Source organism: Mercenaria mercenaria, chromosome 15 (genome assembly GCF_021730395.1).
Source record: "Mercenaria mercenaria strain notata chromosome 15, MADL_Memer_1, whole genome shotgun sequence".
NCBI classification, from domain to species: domain Eukaryota; kingdom Metazoa; phylum Mollusca; class Bivalvia; order Venerida; family Veneridae; genus Mercenaria; species Mercenaria mercenaria.
Window position 1 is genome coordinate 68,627,606 of NC_069375.1, and position 19,792 is coordinate 68,647,397.

Below are 19,792 nucleotides of genomic sequence, written 5' to 3' on the forward strand. Positions count from 1 at the left end.
TTTGCTTGTGACCACTCTAGAGGTCACATTTTTCATGGGGTCTTTATGAAAATTGGTCAGAATGTTCACCTTGATGATATCTAAGTCAAGTTCGAAACTGGGTCACGTGCGGTCAAAAACTAGGTCAGTAGGTCTAAAAATAGAAAAACCTTGTGACCTCTCTAGAGGCCATATATTACACAAGATCTTCATGAAAATTGGTCAGAATGTTCATCTTGATGATATCTAGGTCAAGTTCGAAACTGGGTTACGTACCTTCAAAAACTAGGTCAGTAGGTCAAATAATAGAAAAACCTTGTGACCACTCTAGAGGTCACATTTTTCATGGGGTCTTTATGAAAATTGGTCAGAATGTTCACCTTGATGATATCTAGGTCAGGTTCGAAACTGGGTCACGTACGGTCAAAAACTAGGTCAGTAGGTCTAAAAATAGAAAAACCTTGTGACCTCTCTAGAGGCCATATATTTCAAAAGATCTTCATGAAAATTGGTCAGAATGTTCATCTTGATGATATCTAGGTCAAGTTCGAAACTGGGTTACGTACCTTCAAAAACTAGGTCAGTAGGTCAAATAATAGAAAAACCTTGTGACCACTCTAGAGGTCACATTTTTCATGGGGTCTTTATGAAAATTGGTCTGAATGTTCACCTTGATGATATCTAGGTCAGGTTCGAAACTGGGTCACGTGCGGTCAAAAACTAGGTCAGTAGGTCTAAAAATAGAAAAACCTTGTGACCTCTCTAGAGGCCATATATTTCAAAAGATCTTCATGAAAATTGGTCAGAACATTTATCTTGATGATATCTAGGTCAAGTTCGAAACTGGGTTACGTGCCATCAAAAACTAGGTCAGTAGGTCAAATAATAGAAAAATCTTGTGACCACTCTAGAGGTCATATTTTTCATGGGGTCTTTATGAAAATTTGTCAGAATGTTCACCTTGATGATATCTAGGTCAAGTTCGAAACTGGGTCACGTGCGGTCAAAAACTAGGTCAGTAGGTCTAAAAATAGAAAAACCTTGTGACCTCTCTAGAGGCCATATATTTCAAAAGATCTTCATGAAAATTTGTCAGAATGTTCATCTTGATGATATCTAGGTCAGGTTCGAAACTGGGTCACGTGCCTTCAAAAACTTGGTCAGTAGGTCAAATAATAGAAAAACCTTGTGACCTCTCTAAAGGCCATATTTTTCATGGGATCTGTATGAAAGTTGGTCTGAATGTTCATCTTGATGATATCTAGGTCAAGTTCGAAACTGGGTCACGTGTGGTCAAAAACTAGGTCAGTAGGTCTAAAAATAGAAAAACCTTGTGACCTCTTTAGAGGCCATACTTGTGAATGGATCTTCATAAAAGTTGGTCAGAATGTTCATCATGGTGATATCTAGGTCAAGTTCGAAACTGGGTCACGTGCCTTCAAAAAGTAGGTCAGTAGGTCAAATAATGAAAAAACCTTGTAACCTCTCTAGAGGCCATATTTTTCATGGGATGTGTATGAAAGTTGGTCTGACTATTTATCTTGATGATATATAGGTCAAGTTTGAAACTGGGTCAGCTGAGATCAAAAACTAGGTCAGTAGGTCTTAAAATAGAAAAACCTTGTGACCTCTCTAGAGGCCATACTTTTCAATGGATCTTCATGAAAATTGGTCAGAATGTTCACTTTAATGATATCTAGGTCAAGTTCGAAACTGGGTCACGTGCCGTCAAAAACTAGGTCAGTAGGTCAAATAATAAAAAAACCTTGTGACCTCTCTAGAGGCCATACTTTTCATGGGATCTGTATGAAAGTTGGTCTGAATGTTCATCTTGATGATATCTAGTCAAGTTTGAAACTGGGTCAACTGCGGTCAAAAACTAGGTCAATAGGTCTAAAATTAGAAAAATCTTTTGACCTCTCTAGAGGTCATATTTTTCAATAGATCTTCATGAAAATTGGTCTGAATGTTCACCTTGATGGTATCTAGGTCAGTTTCGAAACTGGGTCACATGCAGTCAGAAACTAGACCAGTAGGTATAAAAATAGAAAAACCTTGTGACCTCTCTAGAGGCCATATTTTTCAACGGATCTTCATGAAAATTGGTCAGAATTTTTATCTTGATGATATCTAGATCAAATTCAAAACTGGGTCACATTAGCTCAAAAACTAGGTCACTATGTCAAATAATAGAAAAAACGACGTCATACTCAAAACTGGGTCATGTGGGAACAGGTGAGCGATTCAGGACCATCATGGTCCTCTTGTTGTTATTTATATAAGAATACACAGAGGATTTCTCGCTCGTGAAAATGTCCTAATTTTATCACTGCTTGATGAGATATATACCGTCCCCATTCAAAACAAAAAAAAATCTTTTTATTTTATACGTATTCAGTTATTTTATGCTTTATTGGTGGCAAAAATGGTACTGTGAGTGATAACCAGTGACTATAACAAGTGACTGATATGGAATTTATTTCACTGATTGAATGAATGCAGTAGTTCATTAGTTAGCATAAAATGAAATATGCATGGTACTTAAATCCTGAAAGAATAAGCCAGCACGATTTACTCAATTTATGTAGCACAAGACTTGAAGAATGTGTTAACAAGCCATATATGAATAATTGTTTAAAATATATTCAGGAAAAGAATGCATTAGAATCCTACAACTCAGATGTGAACAAGAAGTCGGCTGAGCTTGAACGTTTTAGGGGCATTATTGAACGTGATAGGGAGGAAGTTGAACGACTCGCTATGGAGAAACAGTCGTACGAGGATAGGATTTCCACCATGACTCGAGAGAAAGAAATGTTGGATGAAACTTTCAAAACTCTCGATACCAAAGTTGCACACATGAGAAGGTTAGAGATTATTATATACTATATGATTATTTATCTTCAAATTGATAACCCCTTTGTGTGAAACACTTGAAAATTTTATTTTTTTTGTGTCTAATTATGCGACTATTAAATACATGAAAGTTTGTCCCTCACAAATAATGATAATTTTGCAATGTTAGGACAAAACTTTACTGTCCTGCCATTTAGGTCAAAAGAGAGACTGCAGAGCTACAGATTGTGAGGTTGAAAGTCTGGTCTCTGGGCACGGTGTATGTTGTCTGTGACAGTTGATAAAAGAGATTGTGTCTGAAATCATTAGTCATCTACCTCTTATTCATGTTGGGAAGTTGGCAGTTACTTGAGGAGAACAGGTTAATACTGGTACAGAATCCAGAAACACTTGTTGGGTTTACTGCCTGTCATAACTGAAATACTGTTAAAACGGCACTGAACCAAAAAACAATCAATCAAACAAAACTGACAGAGGAAAACGCGTTTTTAATACTGTAAAAAATTTTCACTGGGTCAAAATTTCGCCAATTTGAAATTTTGAATATGTTTGCGAGGTTTAATATTTGCAAAATTGTTAAAATGGTATCCTACTCTACTTTGAATTATACACAATGTAAATATTTACGAGAGGATTAATTTTTCGTGTGATGTAGGGCCTTGCGAATGTAGCAAAAATTAAACCCTCGTGAAAATTTCTGCTTTTACAGTACTATGCCTATCTATTATCCAAATTTTCTTTACAGAAGATTTAAGGTACTTTAATGCAAAATATTTCAATCAATATTTTTCAAGGAGTCAGAATACGATGGAGGAGAAGATTGACAGTACATCTCGTAGACTGGAGACGTTAGAGGGTGAGTTACAGCGACGAGAGAGGGAGATGGATGACATGAACAGAGAGAAGGCTCACATGCAGAAAGACATGAATAATCTGAAAAACAGCCTTAAAGGTAAAACATCTCGTCATCTTATTTCAGTATGTACAAGTACTTAAAGGAACACAGCCTCAGTGGCTGAGTGGTTAAGGTCGCTGACTTCAGATTATTAGCCCCATACCGATGTGGGTTTGAGCTTCACTTTGGGCATACACTTCTTCTTGTGAGGAAGTCATCAAGCTGGCTCCTGGAAGGTCGGCAGTTCTACCCAGGTGCCCGTCCATGATGAAGTGATACACTGAGAGATACCTGGGGTCTTCCTTCACCATGAAAAGATGGAAAGTCACCATATAGTGTATCTGTATGACATTAAACCCAACAAAACAAAACAAAGAAAAAAAAACATGAACATTTTGCTTCCTACAGATAATACTTTCGAAGTGTGGTTTTAAGGGTCTTTTTGCCTGTTAAAAAGTGTCATATTTTTGTGTGCTTACATGAACAACATACATGTGTGCATAAACAAAGTACATGGATATGTGAACAAATTGTGTAACATTATAAAGTAAGTCTACTTTCCAGGTTATTAGGCCTTTCAGATGTACATGTGCATTGGGTTCTGTGTGTGAAAAGGTTTAAAAATATAAACTGCATGATATTTTATAACAAAACAGATAAGAAGGATCTAAATGAGCTAGCTGTGATGTTACACCTTTGCCCGTTGTGTTTGAAATCATGTGCAAGGTACAAAAGTCTCCATGTGCAGAAGCCAGCTTGCAGGAGGTCAGTTGTCCAGTGAAACTGAAATAATGTCTGGAATGGAACCGTTTGTTAAACCAACAGTATTCCTCCACAGTTTGAAGCTTAAAAACTTGGCTGATGTCTTAAACTATGTCAACATAACTCAAAACCAAACAAATTTTAAATGATATGCCATATTTTTATTGTATTACAGATGGGAAGAATGAGTTGAAAATGTACAAAGAACAGATAAAAGATGCTGAGAAAAGTATCACCCACCTGGAACAGGTACTGTCTTGTTACTGTATTGAGAATGCAACAAAGCAGTGGTCATACAGATTTGACTGCTTACAGAGACTGCTAGGTTTAGCATTGATGTTATTGATTCTGAACCTGGAAGTTTTTAATAAGAACCTGGTTTTGGTCAAAACTTACCCATTTAATAATTTATCTTTGAACCAGGCTAAAGAGTGATTTGTTTAGCTTTAGGCCTTCATTTCAGTTGATTAATTTGTTAGATTAAGTACATGTACTGAACATTTTGGAAACACTGAATTAACTGTATATGTAGTCATTTACCTTAGATTTTATTTTATTCGGTGATGGTTTGATAACATAATTTTATTATTTTTTCAGCAACTCAGAGATACAAGTCTACAACGAGATGAAGCTAAGTTGGAAATGGAACGTTTGAATGAAGGAATACGTCAATCGAGGATCACTCATGACGACTGTATCCGACAGCAACGTCAACGGGAAGAAGAATTACAGGACTTGATACGAACGATGGATGAACGAGAGATTGAATATCAGGAAACTAGAAAGGTACAGTTAAAAAAGGCAGATGATATGTTAATTGTTAATAAATTATTTCATCAGACATAGGTATGGCATAGGTATGATACAGCCAAAAACTGCATTATTGTAAAGAAAGTTTCTCCAGTTAAAAAACAGCTGTAAATATTACAGTATTATTTTACCAAGATGTAACAGACATTAAAGAAAGACTATACCGTTCACTGAAACACAACCTGTAATCTTTTTATTGGATCTTGTTCCTAGATAAGGTTAAGACATAAATACAACATTTAGGGAATGTTTATTGTCTTTACATACAACCTATAAAAAAAAAATGGCTTTTTTTTGCTCAGTTTTATGGGCGTGGTCCACTTTAAGTCTTAAGAACACCAATTTGTTGCAGTATATTAAGAAGTCAATTGTTTGGTTTTACATCCGAGTAGTTGAGTTTGTTCTGTACAAACAATGAAGATATGACAAAAAATGTTCTTGATAGATTTTAAACCCAACTTAAACAAAAAAAACTAAAGTCTCAAAAAGTCTGAAGTCAGCTGAAGACAAACCAGTATTGGTGTTATAGGAGATGAGGCTGAGGTCACAATAGGGCTTAGAACCTACAATCTCTGGGTTGAGTGGCAGGCACCTTAACAACTGGGCCTCCCCTTCACCTTTAACTTCTGTAACTTCTGTAGTATAAAGCATCAGTAAAAACTTCTACCAGGTGAAATTGTTTTAATTTGTATTTCTGATTTTCTTTTCAGTCTTTAAACAAAGTGAGAAAAGAAGTAGAAAAAGAAGAGAGCAAACTTCAAAAGGTAAATTTTGTTTTTTCATTCTTCTTTCTGTCATCTTCGTCTTTCTTTCAGTCTTAAACCCAGAAAAAGAGGAAAATCTTTAGTTAAAGGAAAAAGAGTAGAATAGACAGATATTGATATGAACATATTAGAGTTGATCAGTCACTGAAGATAGTTGCACTAATGAACTTCAATAATAATTCAGTCAGAGTTCGTATAGTCAACTTCAATGCTGTATCAGGTAAATTTCCATCAAGTCGACTCTTCATGAGTTATTTACAGTCAAAGTTGATTATAAGTCAGTTTCAGTCAGAAGTCATTTCAGTCTTAACTCAATCTTAAGTCAGGTTCATTCAGTTTACCAGTTCATAAGTCATCTTCACTCATGTAGTAGATTTTCAGTCTAATCAGTTGACATTTCAGTTTATAAGTCAGTTTCAGTCAGAAGTCATTTTCAGTCTTAACTCAGTTTCAGTCATAAGTCAACTTCACTCATAAGTCAACTTAACTCATAGGGCAGTTTCACTCAAGTCGACATCTTTCTAAGGCAGTTTAGTCATAAGTCAACTTAATCTTAAGTCAGTTTCAGTCAGGACTTAACTCATAAGTCAGTTTCAGTCATAGGCCGACCTCAGTATTAAGTCAGTTTCATTCAAAAGCTGACTTCACTAATAGGTCAGTTTCAGTCACAAGTTGACTTAAGTCTTAAGGTAGTTTCAGTCACAAGTTGACTTCACTCATGTCAGTTTCACTCATAAGTCTGCTTCACACATAAATTGAAGGGTGTATTATGTCATTGGAAAGCTATATTTTACCTTAACTCTGCTGAAAATTTTTCTAAATATTTCAATTTTGAAAGGCTACTGATACTTTTGTAACTCAGAAAAAAGTTTATAAATAGAATGTGGGCTCCATTTGTAAACTTGCGGGAGGTTGTACAGAAGTAACTGCAATCAACAAAATTCACCTCATACAAATACATACCTGTTTTCATTACTCATTATTCATCTTCATGCGCCTTGCTTGGCATGGCTATCTTAATAACAAAGAGTTTCAGTTCCTCTAAAATTTGCTTCTCTGTTATCTTAATTGCATTCCTTAATTGGAAACAGCCATTAAAATGTCAAGTTATTAGTGCTAAAGCTTTAGCATATTTTCATCCTTTAAAAATTGTTATTAATATTTCATTTTCGGAATTTTTAATTTCCTTTTTTAACATTTATGCAGCAAAAGACATTTATTCAAGAAAAAAATAGGAGTTTGATCAAGTTTGGTATTTCTGTAAGGAAAAATTGCCTTTGATTTTAAAAGGTCAATTTTCACAACCTGTTTTCACATACATTTTCAATTCAGAGTGGTAATTTATAAACTTCTGTGTTAGATTTGGCAATAAGTCTATTAATTTTTATCTTTGTTACAGTAGTGATGTGAATTATTGAGTGGATATCAGAATAATTATTGGTGTATAAAACTTTTTGCTTCAAAGGGGGGAAAAAAACGGAAGTTTGCCAGATTTTGGATTTGCAAAAAGATTTCCTTGGCTGTTCATAAATCTGTTTTTCTTAAGAATTTCTTATTGTCTGTAATGCTACAAATGTGTTTTGCTGTATGTATATCCTGACCAGTTTGGTGATGGTATTTTTTGGTTATTTGCGCCAACAATTTTTCAGCTTGTCTCCACCGCCAATTACCAGCTAGATAATATTCGTACTGACCTCAATACCAAACAGAGCGAGCTAACAGTAGCTACTGCCGATATCATGAACCTAAAGGTAACATCGTGTGCATTATTTAATCAAACTGTAAACAGGGTTTGTGCAAAATTCAGAATATATTAAATGTATTTTTTGTACTGTAAAATCATTTAATTTCGTGGATGTGAAATTTATGGTTTATTCCGGAAAGACTTCATGGGGCAAGAACTTGTGGTTTTCAGATTGTAAAGTTAAAAATGTATGGAACATTTCTGTGTTTATTGGGATAAAATTTCCTGGCTTGATCCAGCCATGATATTCATGACAGTAGGACCCTCATGAATATTAATGATTTCACAATGAATATTAATGATTCAACAGAATTTAGGGGAGAAAATCAGACATTTTCAATTGTTTGTCTTCAAAGGTGTAGCCAAATATGTACTTAGTTGTTAGAATTTTTCTAAGTTCATGGACTTGTCAAATAAAAAAAGTCTTTTAAAAGGTAAACCAGTGGTGTAAAATAAACTGTGACTCAGAGAAAAATATCATGACATCACATGATGCTGTACCTTGCTTTGCTATGGACTTTTTTTGTGAAGTCTAGGAACCAGACTAGAACTGTTATAGAATTTTTCCACCACTGACACAAAATTTACAACAGACTTCTGGAAATTCAGAACAAATTTAAATTAAGAAACGAAATCATCCAAGTTTGTATCAGGTACAAAAAATGGCTGTCTTTTTTTTGTCAAGGAAGCTAATCATGACAAAAGAAATGGAAATCCTTTTTACCATTGACTTATGTACAAACCCTGTTTTTAAGTGCGTGTCCTAGCAGTATATCAATAGAAAAAGGTTTTTAAGTGGTATTGAGATATATGAGTGAATATGGCAGTGGCTTATAATTATGGTGAAGGTATTAAGGTAACCATGGTTACGGGTCCTCAGTTCTTTTACACTCACTGTCTTCACCTCAGTTATTTATTAATTAACTATGATTAGATGATATATAATTAACATTTAATGGGAATATGAATAAATAACACAATCTTTTAACACTTTCACTTTATTGCTTTGTATAAATGCACAACTGCTTTAAATATGTTCACAGTTAGTTTGATTAAAGTGTATACATGCTGTCTGTAAGTTCGTAAGCTTTCTACATTTACTCAGCATTTCATTTTCACTCATCTATGTTTCATTCTGTTTTATACTGTGCAAGGTTTAAAAGTTTTTTATGTGATCAATAGTGATTTGAAAGTAAAAAAGTTTTCAGACTTACTGTTTACAAAGGAATAACAATGAATGAATTTAATTATAAGGTTAGATGGTACAGTGGAACCCTTCTTGAATAAACAGCCTCCAGACCAGAGTTAAAGTTCAGTTTTTAAGGGTCTTCTGTTTAGAAGGGGTTTTTCAGTAGAATGTATGCTACATTACATAAAAAGTGAAAAAATTAAATGGCAACCTGATTCATTAACCTTTACCCTGCTAAATTCTAAAATGAACTGGTCCGTCATTCAATTTGGGCAGTACTACTTATTATTCAAAGGGGTGTTTACTAAAAATTTACAGACTGAATAGTGAACAGTGCAGACCATGATCTATGCAGGCTGATTTTGGTCTGCAGTGGCTAAATCAATTGCCGCCCACAGGCTAAAGGTTAATTTTAATCATGTTTAGTTACTGTATGAAACAACTTTATTAAAGTTTTTAGCTCGACTATTCAAGGAATAGGGGAGCTATCCTACTCGCCCCGGCGTCGGCGTGAGCGTAAGTGTGAGCATTAGCGTGAGCGTCACACAAATGTTAAAGTTTGCATACCACCCCAAATATTTTCAAAGCCCATTGAGATATTGCTTTCATATTTTGCATACTTGTTTACCATCATGACCCCAGTCTGTAAAAAGGAGCAGGCAACTCTATCCAGCATTTTGACTGAATTAAGGCCCCTTTTCGACATAGAATAAATGTTAAAGTTTGCGTACCACCCCAAACCTTTTCAAAGTCCGTTGAGATATTGCTTTCATATTTTGCATACTTGTTTACCATCATGACCCCAGTCTGTAAAAAGGAGGAGGCAACTCTATCAAGCATTTTGACTTAATTATGGCCCCTTTTCGACTTAGAATATGCTTATTGTAATGTTAAAAGTTTTACTCATTGCTTATATTATACTATCAAGCACTGAGAATAGTCGAGCGCGCTGTCCACTGACAGCTCTTGTTTTATGGACTTGTGCTACTGGATAGTATAAATTGTAGTAACCTTGATAAAAGGCTGGTCACAAAATTCCAATAACCTTTCTTCAGATCGGTCAGTTTTCAAGGGTAATTTTGTGTTGATAAGTGGCGCTTTTGGCCTTGAAAAATTGTTTGGTTTAAGAAAAGAGGGGTTCCAGTTTTTAAGTTTTTTTGTTGTTTTTTTTACAAATGAATTCTGAAGGCCTTTCAGGACCACGAAATAAGAAGGTTGAAATTTGTTCAGTTTTGAGAGGTATCTGGTATTCAGGGGTTCCAGTTTGGAGAGGTATCTGGTATTCAGGGGTTCCAGTTTGGAGGGGGTTTACTGTACTTTTTCCATTATATTTTGTCGTTTACATAGTGGTTGTTGTTTATATTTTATGGAGTGAACTTTTTACCTATGGTAGTTTTTAGAAGTTTTTATTTTCAGTACTGTAGAAAAATAGGCCTTAGGTATAATTTCAAGAGAACTTTTTCTGCTTACTACCTTTATATTCATTACTTGTTAGGTTGTGTGGATTTATTACTGCATGAGTTTTGGTCTTAAAACTCCAGTTTCTGATTGGTTGATTCTGAGCACAATTTTAAAATTAAACAGTAGCAAGGCATCATTCTGAAAATAGAAATAGGGTTTCAAAACTCAAATTTATAATTGTAGTCCCAAGGACTGGCTTTTTAGCTCACCAGAGCACAAAGTGCTCTAGGTGAGCTATTGTGACCGGTGTGCGGCGTCCGGTGTCCGTCAACATTTGCCTTGTGAACACTCCAGAGACCACATTTTTGACCCAATCTTTATGAAACTTATTCAGAATGTTTGTCTTGATGATCTCTAGGTCAGGTTCGAAATTAGGTCATGTGGGGTCAAAAACTAGTTCAGTAGATCAGATCAAAGGAAAAGCTTGTCAACACTCTAGAGACCACATTTTTGACCTAATCTTTATGAAACTTGGTCAGAATGTTAGTCTTAATGATCTCTAGGTCAAGTTCGAAACTGGGTCATGTGGGGTCAAAAACTAGGTCAGTAGGTCAGATCAAAGGGAAAGCTTGTGAACACTCTAGAGCCCACATTTTTGACTTAATCTTTATAAAAATTGGTCAGAATGTTTGTCTTGATGATCTCTAGATCAAGTTTGAAACTGGATCATGTGGGGTCAAAAACTAGGTCAGTAGGTCAGATCAAAGGAAAAGCTTGTGAACACTCTAGAGGCCACATTTTTGACCCAATCTTTATGAAACTTGGTCAGAATGTTAGTCTTGATGATCTCTAGGTCAAGTTTGAATCTGGGTCATGTGGGTTCAAAAACTAGGTCAGTAGGTCAGATCAAAGGAAAAGCTTGTGAACACTCTAGAGACCACATTTTTGATTTAATCTTTATAAAAATTGGTCAGAATGTTTGTCTTGATAATTTCTAGTTCATGTTTGAAACTGGGTCATGTGGGGTCAAAAACTAGGTCAGTAGGTCAGATCAAAGGAAAAGTTGTGAACACTCTAGAGACCACATTTTTGACCCAGTCTTTATGATTACAATACTTAGACACTGTTATTCCAGTCCATGCATCATTATACCAGCATGCATATTATACAAGCAGACATGAAAATCTCCCTAATTTTGCTCATATTGCCCAGTACTATAAATAGTATTTAAATTTGTCACAGTTTGTAATTTCTATGGTGCCACAACTCACATCAGACATAATTCAAACACTTAGTATAACTTTTTTCACAGACAACTGAGATTTGTTTTATGACAATATTAAATTTGAATCAATTTATACAGCCTGGGGCTAACATGATTGACCTTTGATCTATTAGAGCTACTGTGAAAACATTGTTTTTATTTACATTATTTTGTTTTATAGAAAGAGGCAGAGAAAATGGAATTAGATGAGCAGAAATTGTCTGAATGTGAAAAACAGATCAGAGAACTCAGTAAGTTTTTGTTTAATTCATTTAGAAGCTCTCCCTTATGTTTAGGGACTTCAAGAGCTTCCCGGCTTAAGTGGCTGACTACAAATCACTTGGTCTGACCAATGCTGGTTCAAGCCTTACTCAGAGCATTGAATTCTTCATTTGAGGGAGCCATCCAGCTGGCTTACAGAAGGTTGATGGTTCATGTACCCACCCATGATGAAATATCAGCGATATATGACCATTTTGTGTCGATTCGCTGTAAAAACCAACTCACTCATGATGAAATAAAGTATAGAGAGGCACCTAGTAGAGATAGTACCTAAGTTTTTCAAATCATAGGTTTGAAGTTAAAAGCTTTGAAATGAATACAAAAGTCCATATATTTCTCAAAAACAGAAATATAGACAATATTTTAACCAGAAGTGTGGAGTTATGAGCATTTAATATTTTCATGTTAATGAAAATTTTGTGATCAAGGAAATGTAACTCTTCTTGAACATGGAGAGCATAAACATCAAAGGGACATAATATAGTCAATATTTTCTAATTGGGTGCATTTGATTTAACATTCAACTTTGATTTGGATTGCTAAATAATGATCCATGATACTGTGTACTAAAAATTTAGAACATCTGGAGCAGTCTATTAACAGCAAAACTATACTTTAGCAGAATCTAAATAGTTAAGCTCTAACTGGGACTCGAACCCAGGATCTCTCACACCTAAGGCAGACACTCTACCACTTCCCTATAACAGCAGTAGCTATAGCTAGGCAGTTTAATTGCTGCATTACATTGCGTGAACTGGAACAATAATCGGTGAACTCCGGATTATCGGCGTATTCGCTTTGTTACCTAACGGCAATTTTTGTGTAAAGAAAAAATATAATCTAATGCTGCATACGTCATAATCGGTCAAATCTGTCCAAATTTCTCTGACGTGTTGTTCAGAGTATGAACTTACTAACTGGTAGTACCAGTGAAATATTACTTACACTGAATCTTTTATATTTGCCCTTTTTGCAGCTGTCGAACGGCAAAGACGGTGAGTTTTGTCCAAATATAAGTAATTATTTTACCAGTTTTGAGAGGATTTCAATTGATGGGAAATTACAGTTACAAACTGAATACCTTTCTGCAACACATGGAGTCATTAGCATTCACTGTCAGTCAGTATTATGACTAAGATCGACTGTCATTCATTCATTTCAAAGTTTCATAGACAGAGTCCGTTGTTTACATTTTTATCGTAACTGGTGCACTTGAAAAAATCACTTTAGTTTGAAAAATCAGAGTATGCGAAGAGCTATGGTACGGTCTCTACACCTAGGGTCTTCCTCCGCTGTCAATCTTATGACCTGTAATTGTGTCAGTGTGACATTGAACGCTGATCTCCCTTACATTAACATTTGCATAAAATAAGTTGAAAATTGTCATTTCATCTTGCTGGCAAACACAATTAGTTGATTATGTCCTATGAAACAGTCACGGTATAAAGTAGTTAGAGCAACACATTACTGGATAGATGGAAATCTGTAATAATACAGAGGACATTTATCTGGAAAGGTTTAAAGACACTAAAAAAGTTATTTTTTATTTCATATAGAGTGACTGTTCCAGAGCTTATTTACTTAACTTTAGACAATATGTTTTTTTTTCTTACATCTTTTATTCTTGAAAGATTTATCAAAAGATAATATTAAAAACATAATGATAGTAGCTCTTAGTGAAACACGGGTCAGCGGTGGTCTGCAATCAAAATATAGATATCTGTTGGCTTTTGTCCACACAATAAATCCCTACCTTGATTTTAAAACAGCTTGCTGTCTTTTTAACATAAACATGAAAATCATGTTATTGTCTACAAAACACATTTTAAAAAAAGTGTTTTTAAAGCACCCATTCTGCATTTAGCATCTGTTTAATTGGGACTTTTTTCAACTTAATCATGGGAGAACATATTTTGAGTAAATGACTGAGTAGCTCTGATTAATAATAAAATGGATTAAGTTGAAAATTCTGCCTTTGTAGGGAGTATCTGCAGGTTAGAGGTGTTATTAGCAAAGATTTTACTGATTAGTATATAGGTATAACTCAGACTGGAATAGATTAGTTTGAACAAAGGTTTTAAATGATATATTATTGTATATTTTCAGAACAAGAAGTTCAGGACCGAAATGAAGAGAAGAATGAACTAGCTAAGGCATTAACTAGGTCATATGAAGAATTGCAAAAGTTACGTACAGAATCAGCACAGGTTAGTGAAAATCCTCGACTATTATTTGATTTTGAGGTCACTCTGTCAAAAGTCAAGGTCACAGGGGCCTGAACATTGAAAACCATTTCTGGTCAGTAACTTGAGAACCACTTGACCCAGAATGTTGAAACTTCATAGGATGATTGTACATGCAAAGTAGATGACCCCTATTGTTTTTGGGGTCACTCTGTTAAAGGTCAAGGTCATAGGGGCCTGAACATGGATAACAATTTCCGATCAATAACTTGAGAACCACTTGACCCAGAATGTTGAAACTTCATAGGATGATTGAACATGCAGAGTAGATGACCCCTATTGATTTTTGGGTCAGTCTATTAAAGGTCGAGGTCACAGGGACCTAGTCATGTAAAATCATTTCCGGAAAATAACTTGAGAACCACTTGACCTAGAATGTTGAAACTTAATAGGATGATTGGACATGCAGAGAAGATGACCCCTATTTATTTTGGGGTCACTTGATCAAAGGTCAAGGTCACAGGAGCCTGTACAGTGACTTTAGAACCACTAGGCCAAGAATGTTGAAACTTAGCGGGATGACTGGACATGCCAAGTAGATGATCCCTGTTGCAGCCAACCATCAGTGTCTCTTCGACTTTCTCTCCTGACCCCTATTGACTTTTTGCCTATAGGACTTTGCATTGGGGGAGACATGCGCTTTTTTACAAAAGCAATTATTTCCAGTTCAATTTTTTTGAAATGTCCTCAGTAATGTCAGTTTTATATCAAAAATGTATTTTTCCAATTGTAATGTACGGGCAAAGTCAGTACCTTGGGGAAAAAAATTTAATTTTGCAAAATATTCATGTAAAAAAGATGCTGTTATGCTATTAAACTAAGCTATCCTGAAAATTTTATAACAATCCATTCACAAATATAGTCAATATTTAATTTCTTTTCAAAAAGATTGTATCAAAAACAGCTGAAATTTACAAAGGAAAATACTCCACTAAAATTGTTTTTGATGATAAATTCACAACTAATCAAAATTAATTATTTTGAAACAAAAGTTCTGTACTATCCACTATCGGAGTTCTTTGGAATCCTGTATAAATACAATGGTATTGTCTTGTATTCAAATTGAAATCAAGGAAGAACATTGTTACAGAAAAGGTGGGTTAAACAATAGATGATAAGATTTTGTGGTGTTTAATGAAGATATTTTGATGTGTTATGTACAGGAGCAAGAGAGGTTGACCATAGAGAGAATGCAATTAGAAAACACACTCAGGGATATGCAAGAACAACTAGAACATGCTAAAAAGGTAATCACTGTAACAGTTTCTAATGTGATATTAACCTAAATTTCTAAAATATACTGTTTATCACTGTAAGGTGTGTTCACTAAGATTTTTGTGTCTGAATAGCGATGAGTGTAGACCATGAACAGCCAGCATGGATGCTCAGGCTGATCTTTGTCTGCACAGGTCCCAAAGGCATAAATACTTGCCACCAGCAGGCTTAAGGATGAAATTAAAATAACTGTTTCCTATATACCAGTGAGAACATGTCATCATAGTTTACTGTCTCATAAAATGTTTGCAAAAGTGGTTAAACATTCCAGGATGCCATACCAGAGCTTACTTCTTTTCAGAAAGTATCTGGCAGTAATCCCTGTTTCTCACTCACACACCACACCCCTGAAACCCCAACCCCACACCACACACCTCAATAGGCAACAGATGGCCCTTGAATTACTCGAAACCTGTGAAATTAGCCTTGTCCATTCAAACAGTTTTTTGGTCTGATTGTCAATTTCATCCCACATGGAACCACACAATTACCTTGATTCCTTCTTACTCAAGGCATACAACATCAACATTATTACCTTTATGATATGTAACTGAATATTTAGACGGGTGTATATTCTGACAGCATTCAGCTTGATGAAGTTACAAGGTAAATTTTATTTTTTTGTTTCAGGAGATTCAGCAGATGCAGAAACGATCTAGTTCTCAGATTACGGAACTCCAGGCCCTGGCCGAGGAACAATTTAATCGGGCCAATAAACTCTCAGATGAACTTACAAAACTGAGAGCTAAGAAGGTATCAGACATTTTTTTTGCTTTTGTTAATCAAGCTGAAAGCCAGAAAAAGGAACTTGATGATTCTTTAAACCAGTTTAAAGATCGCATTTACAAAAAAAAAGTTTGTTTGAAATTCACTGATAGATAAGAAACTGGTAGACACCCAGTCTATGTAACTTTAACATTCTGTTGTAGTATTTTTCATCCAGCAGTAATAATGGTCATAAAGTTCCTTCCTGGTATAAAACTTTTGCACTAGTACAGTTTTTTACTGGTAGAAATGCTTATTGTTACAACCATTCCTAAATTTGTAGTTGAAATAATTGATTACAAATAAATATCATGTTGTAGCTACATATACATGTGTATAATTTAAGCTTGGCAGTATAATGTTATAGACTGGTATATAGATTTATAATTCTGCAAAATTGATACATATGAGCCGTGCCATGAGAAAATCAACATAGTGGGTGAGCAACCAGCATGGATCCAGACCAGCCTGCGCATCCGCGCAGTCTGGTCAGTATCCATGCTGTTCGCTAACGGTTTCTCTGATTGTAGTAGGTTTTAATAGCGAACAGCATGGATCCTGACCAGACTGCGCGGATGCGCCCGCTGGTCTGGATCCATGCTGGTCGCAAAGCCACTATGTTGGTTTTCCCATGGCATGGCTCATATTATCATTGTGTAATATAAATATGTTACCCTCACCTAGGTGGGTTGATCAAGTAGGTGTGACAGGAGGATGTGTTTTGGGGGAGAGGGGAATGACAGTAGACTGTTATATTTTGACTTGAAATACCTAACACTTTCAGAGAGAAGGGGATTGAAGGTTTAGGTTATCTCTATAAATAAAATGCTGACGTTCATTAATAGAATTATCTCGAAAACCAATAGAGTTAGCTGAGAAACCCCACATTTCACAAACCATACAGGTTTTATAATTGGGGTATTAATACCAAACATTACATCATTAATATGGGTATTTGTAAAGGACACATACAGTTATGTAGAAAGTGTAAACTTGAAATGAGAACGTTTTTCCAGGAAACTGACCAATCACAAGCCACCTTGTCTGATGTAACCAATCAGAATGCAGGAAATAATAGCCATGATGATAGTACACCAGCTGAGGTGCTCATCTGTCATATATTTTGTAGAAATAGATATTTTACTGTCTTAGAATATCATTTCATCAGATTTATTTTCATATTTTACCTCATCTTAATTTACAAATCGTTATTTTTGCCTTGAAAAAAGAAAAAAAAAAACATGCACAACACAATACACGTTCTGTTAACTCTCAACAAAAGCAGATATTTTATTTTCACTTAGATAAGATTCTTCGTAAACTTCTCCAGAACAACAAGTATATTTTAGTCTTTCCATGTGGTCACTTTACAGTTCCATAAGGCGTTAATACTTACCATGCTGGACACAAATTATTGCCCCAGCACACGTTGCTCAGACAAATGTTGGTTCAAAGTCACTACATCTTTGTTGCAAAAACCAGATGTACAAAAGGGAGATAATTTAAAGCCTTACCATGCTGGAAAGGAATTATTCTGCTTTTGCGACCGACCAGTGTAGTCTGATCAAGATCTGCACTGTTCGCCATTCTATAAAGGAAACCCTAAAACACTAAATGGTACTGGCCAAATTGCAAGATGAACAAGTTCACTACGGAAATTTAGAAAAGTAATGGTTAAATTCTTATTAAAAAACAAAACAACAACAACAAAAAAAAACAAAGAGACAGATGAAACATCTGTCCAAGTAGATGGTATTGGTAATTACATGGTTAGTATAACACTATTTCTAACACCATTTGAAGTTTACCAGCTACAGTTGTAAAGGAAGGTAATTAGAAACCAAAGATTCAATGAAATGTTATTCTGTGTTAAGCAATATTCATACTTTGTGCAGATATAATTGTAGGAAAAAAAGGATTTGATAAAAAAAAAATAATTATATATTCATAACAAAAATGTGGCAGCTACATTTTATACAAAGGCATTTTGAGCCATTATGAAGGGTGCATTTGATATATGGTAGCTTGTACAAGTTAGCTAAGTCTGGAAAATCTGATGAATGATTTTAGTATACCAGAAGTTGACCTCCTTTTCCTTAGCCTTAAAAAAAAAATTCTTTGTTCGTAATGCTCAAAATAGGTAGGTTAGTCGAAATTTTTTTGGATTTTTTTATTAGGAACTTTTCGGAAATTATTTTTTTGCAAAAATTATTTACAAAAGGGGTATGCTTAGGCATCAGTAAGTTGATTTCAACATTACTGCATTTTAAGCATAAGTGGTTTTGATCTTTGTTAAAGTTGAAAATTTCCAGGCAAACTTTAGGGTGGCGAAATTTAGGGTAGTGGATACGGAACAACATTTTTTTACGCTTAAGAATGTTTTACCTAGTTTAGTTTGTATTTATTAAGCATGATTTTTCAGAATTCTGTATTTGTTCGTCATTTAGTTAGCATTAGTTATATACTTAACACCTTATAATTGCACAATCATTATTTGGAATTTCTTTATTTCTATTTATTTTGAAATGTTTCATGATGCTTGAAAAGTCCACCTTTATTTGGATATCATAAAGGGATAGCATTTGTCAACTGGCTTTAAGGGAAGCATGGTGGTTCTACCGATGATGTCAGCCAGTGATGAAATAACATCTAGAGGGGTACAGAGGGTCTTTTTTGGCTATAAGAAGCTTAAAAGACGAGATATGACCTAAATTTTATCAGTGTGATAGTAAACCCAACAACAACAACAACAACAATAATTTTATAAAATGTAGTTTCCTTTGATACAATAATCCTACAAAACTGGTACTTAATGCAGCACATATTTCTTGATCCATGGTCAAATATTGGGAAAAAATAGAATTTATGAATATTTGTGAATACTAAGTTTTTTACAGTATATTAATTTTGATAGTTAGATTTTGAATTTTATATGTTATTGTACACTGCCATAAAAAATCAATATGAAATTCCATTTTTTCATTAAAATATTAATATTCTAACAAATCATTTCAACCACTATAGAAGATATATTATGAAATTAAAACATAAGATAGCCTACTTATTGGCTTTTGAATAGAGCTGTGTTTGAATCTAACCTCATTTTAGTGATCCAGCATCCATTTATAGCTCTTTCTGTATGGACTTTTAGTAACTGAATTCAGAATTCTGTAAAGCCGCCCGTATAGCTATCATAGATAAGAGCGTTGCTACGGATGCGGTGGAGTCGATCTCGCAGCGTATGTTCGTGACTTTTGTACGACCTAGTCTGAATCATTAGTCCTCACTCTGATAATTCATGTGGGAAGTTGGCAGTCTTGCGGAGAACAGGTTGTACTGGTACAGAATCAGGACATGATTGTTAACTGCCGCCGTTACTGACTGAATATGTTGAAAAACGTGGTCAACCAAACAAGCAACAAAATCAGAGTCTGTATTAGATACCATGTTCTATCTCAACCTATGTTGATAATTAATGTAATGTGCATTTTCTACTTAAAAGATATTTTCAGCTGGGTTTTTTTGGCAGTGTACTTCTGTATTACCTTGACACTGATATAGCT

At 34.9% G+C, this 19,792-nt stretch overlaps 1 protein-coding gene across 11 annotated transcripts in view; it reads left to right on the top strand.

The window, feature by feature from the left end:
- Positions 1 to 19,792, top strand: part of LOC123528858 (centriolin-like) — a 145,101-nt gene that overhangs the window by 115,743 nt on the left and 9,566 nt on the right. For 8 of the 11 annotated variants that reach the window (XM_053525539.1, XM_053525538.1, XM_053525540.1 and 5 more), the window contains 10 exons: positions 2,629 to 2,846; positions 3,630 to 3,787; positions 4,668 to 4,741; positions 5,090 to 5,278; positions 6,013 to 6,066; positions 7,716 to 7,817; positions 11,846 to 11,915; positions 14,053 to 14,153; positions 15,353 to 15,436; positions 16,095 to 16,217. In XM_053525539.1, the coding sequence (XP_053381514.1) occupies positions 2,629 to 2,846; positions 3,630 to 3,787; positions 4,668 to 4,741; positions 5,090 to 5,278; positions 6,013 to 6,066; positions 7,716 to 7,817; positions 11,846 to 11,915; positions 14,053 to 14,153; positions 15,353 to 15,436; positions 16,095 to 16,217 (1,173 nt within the window). Of the gene's footprint in view, positions 1 to 2,628; positions 2,847 to 3,629; positions 3,788 to 4,667; positions 4,742 to 5,089; positions 5,279 to 6,012; positions 6,067 to 7,715; positions 7,818 to 11,845; positions 11,916 to 14,052; positions 14,154 to 15,352; positions 15,437 to 16,094; positions 16,218 to 17,245; positions 17,333 to 19,792 lie in introns of all 11 variants that reach the window. The other 3 variants (XM_053525542.1, XM_053525549.1, XM_053525546.1) reach the window with 2 other exon arrangements.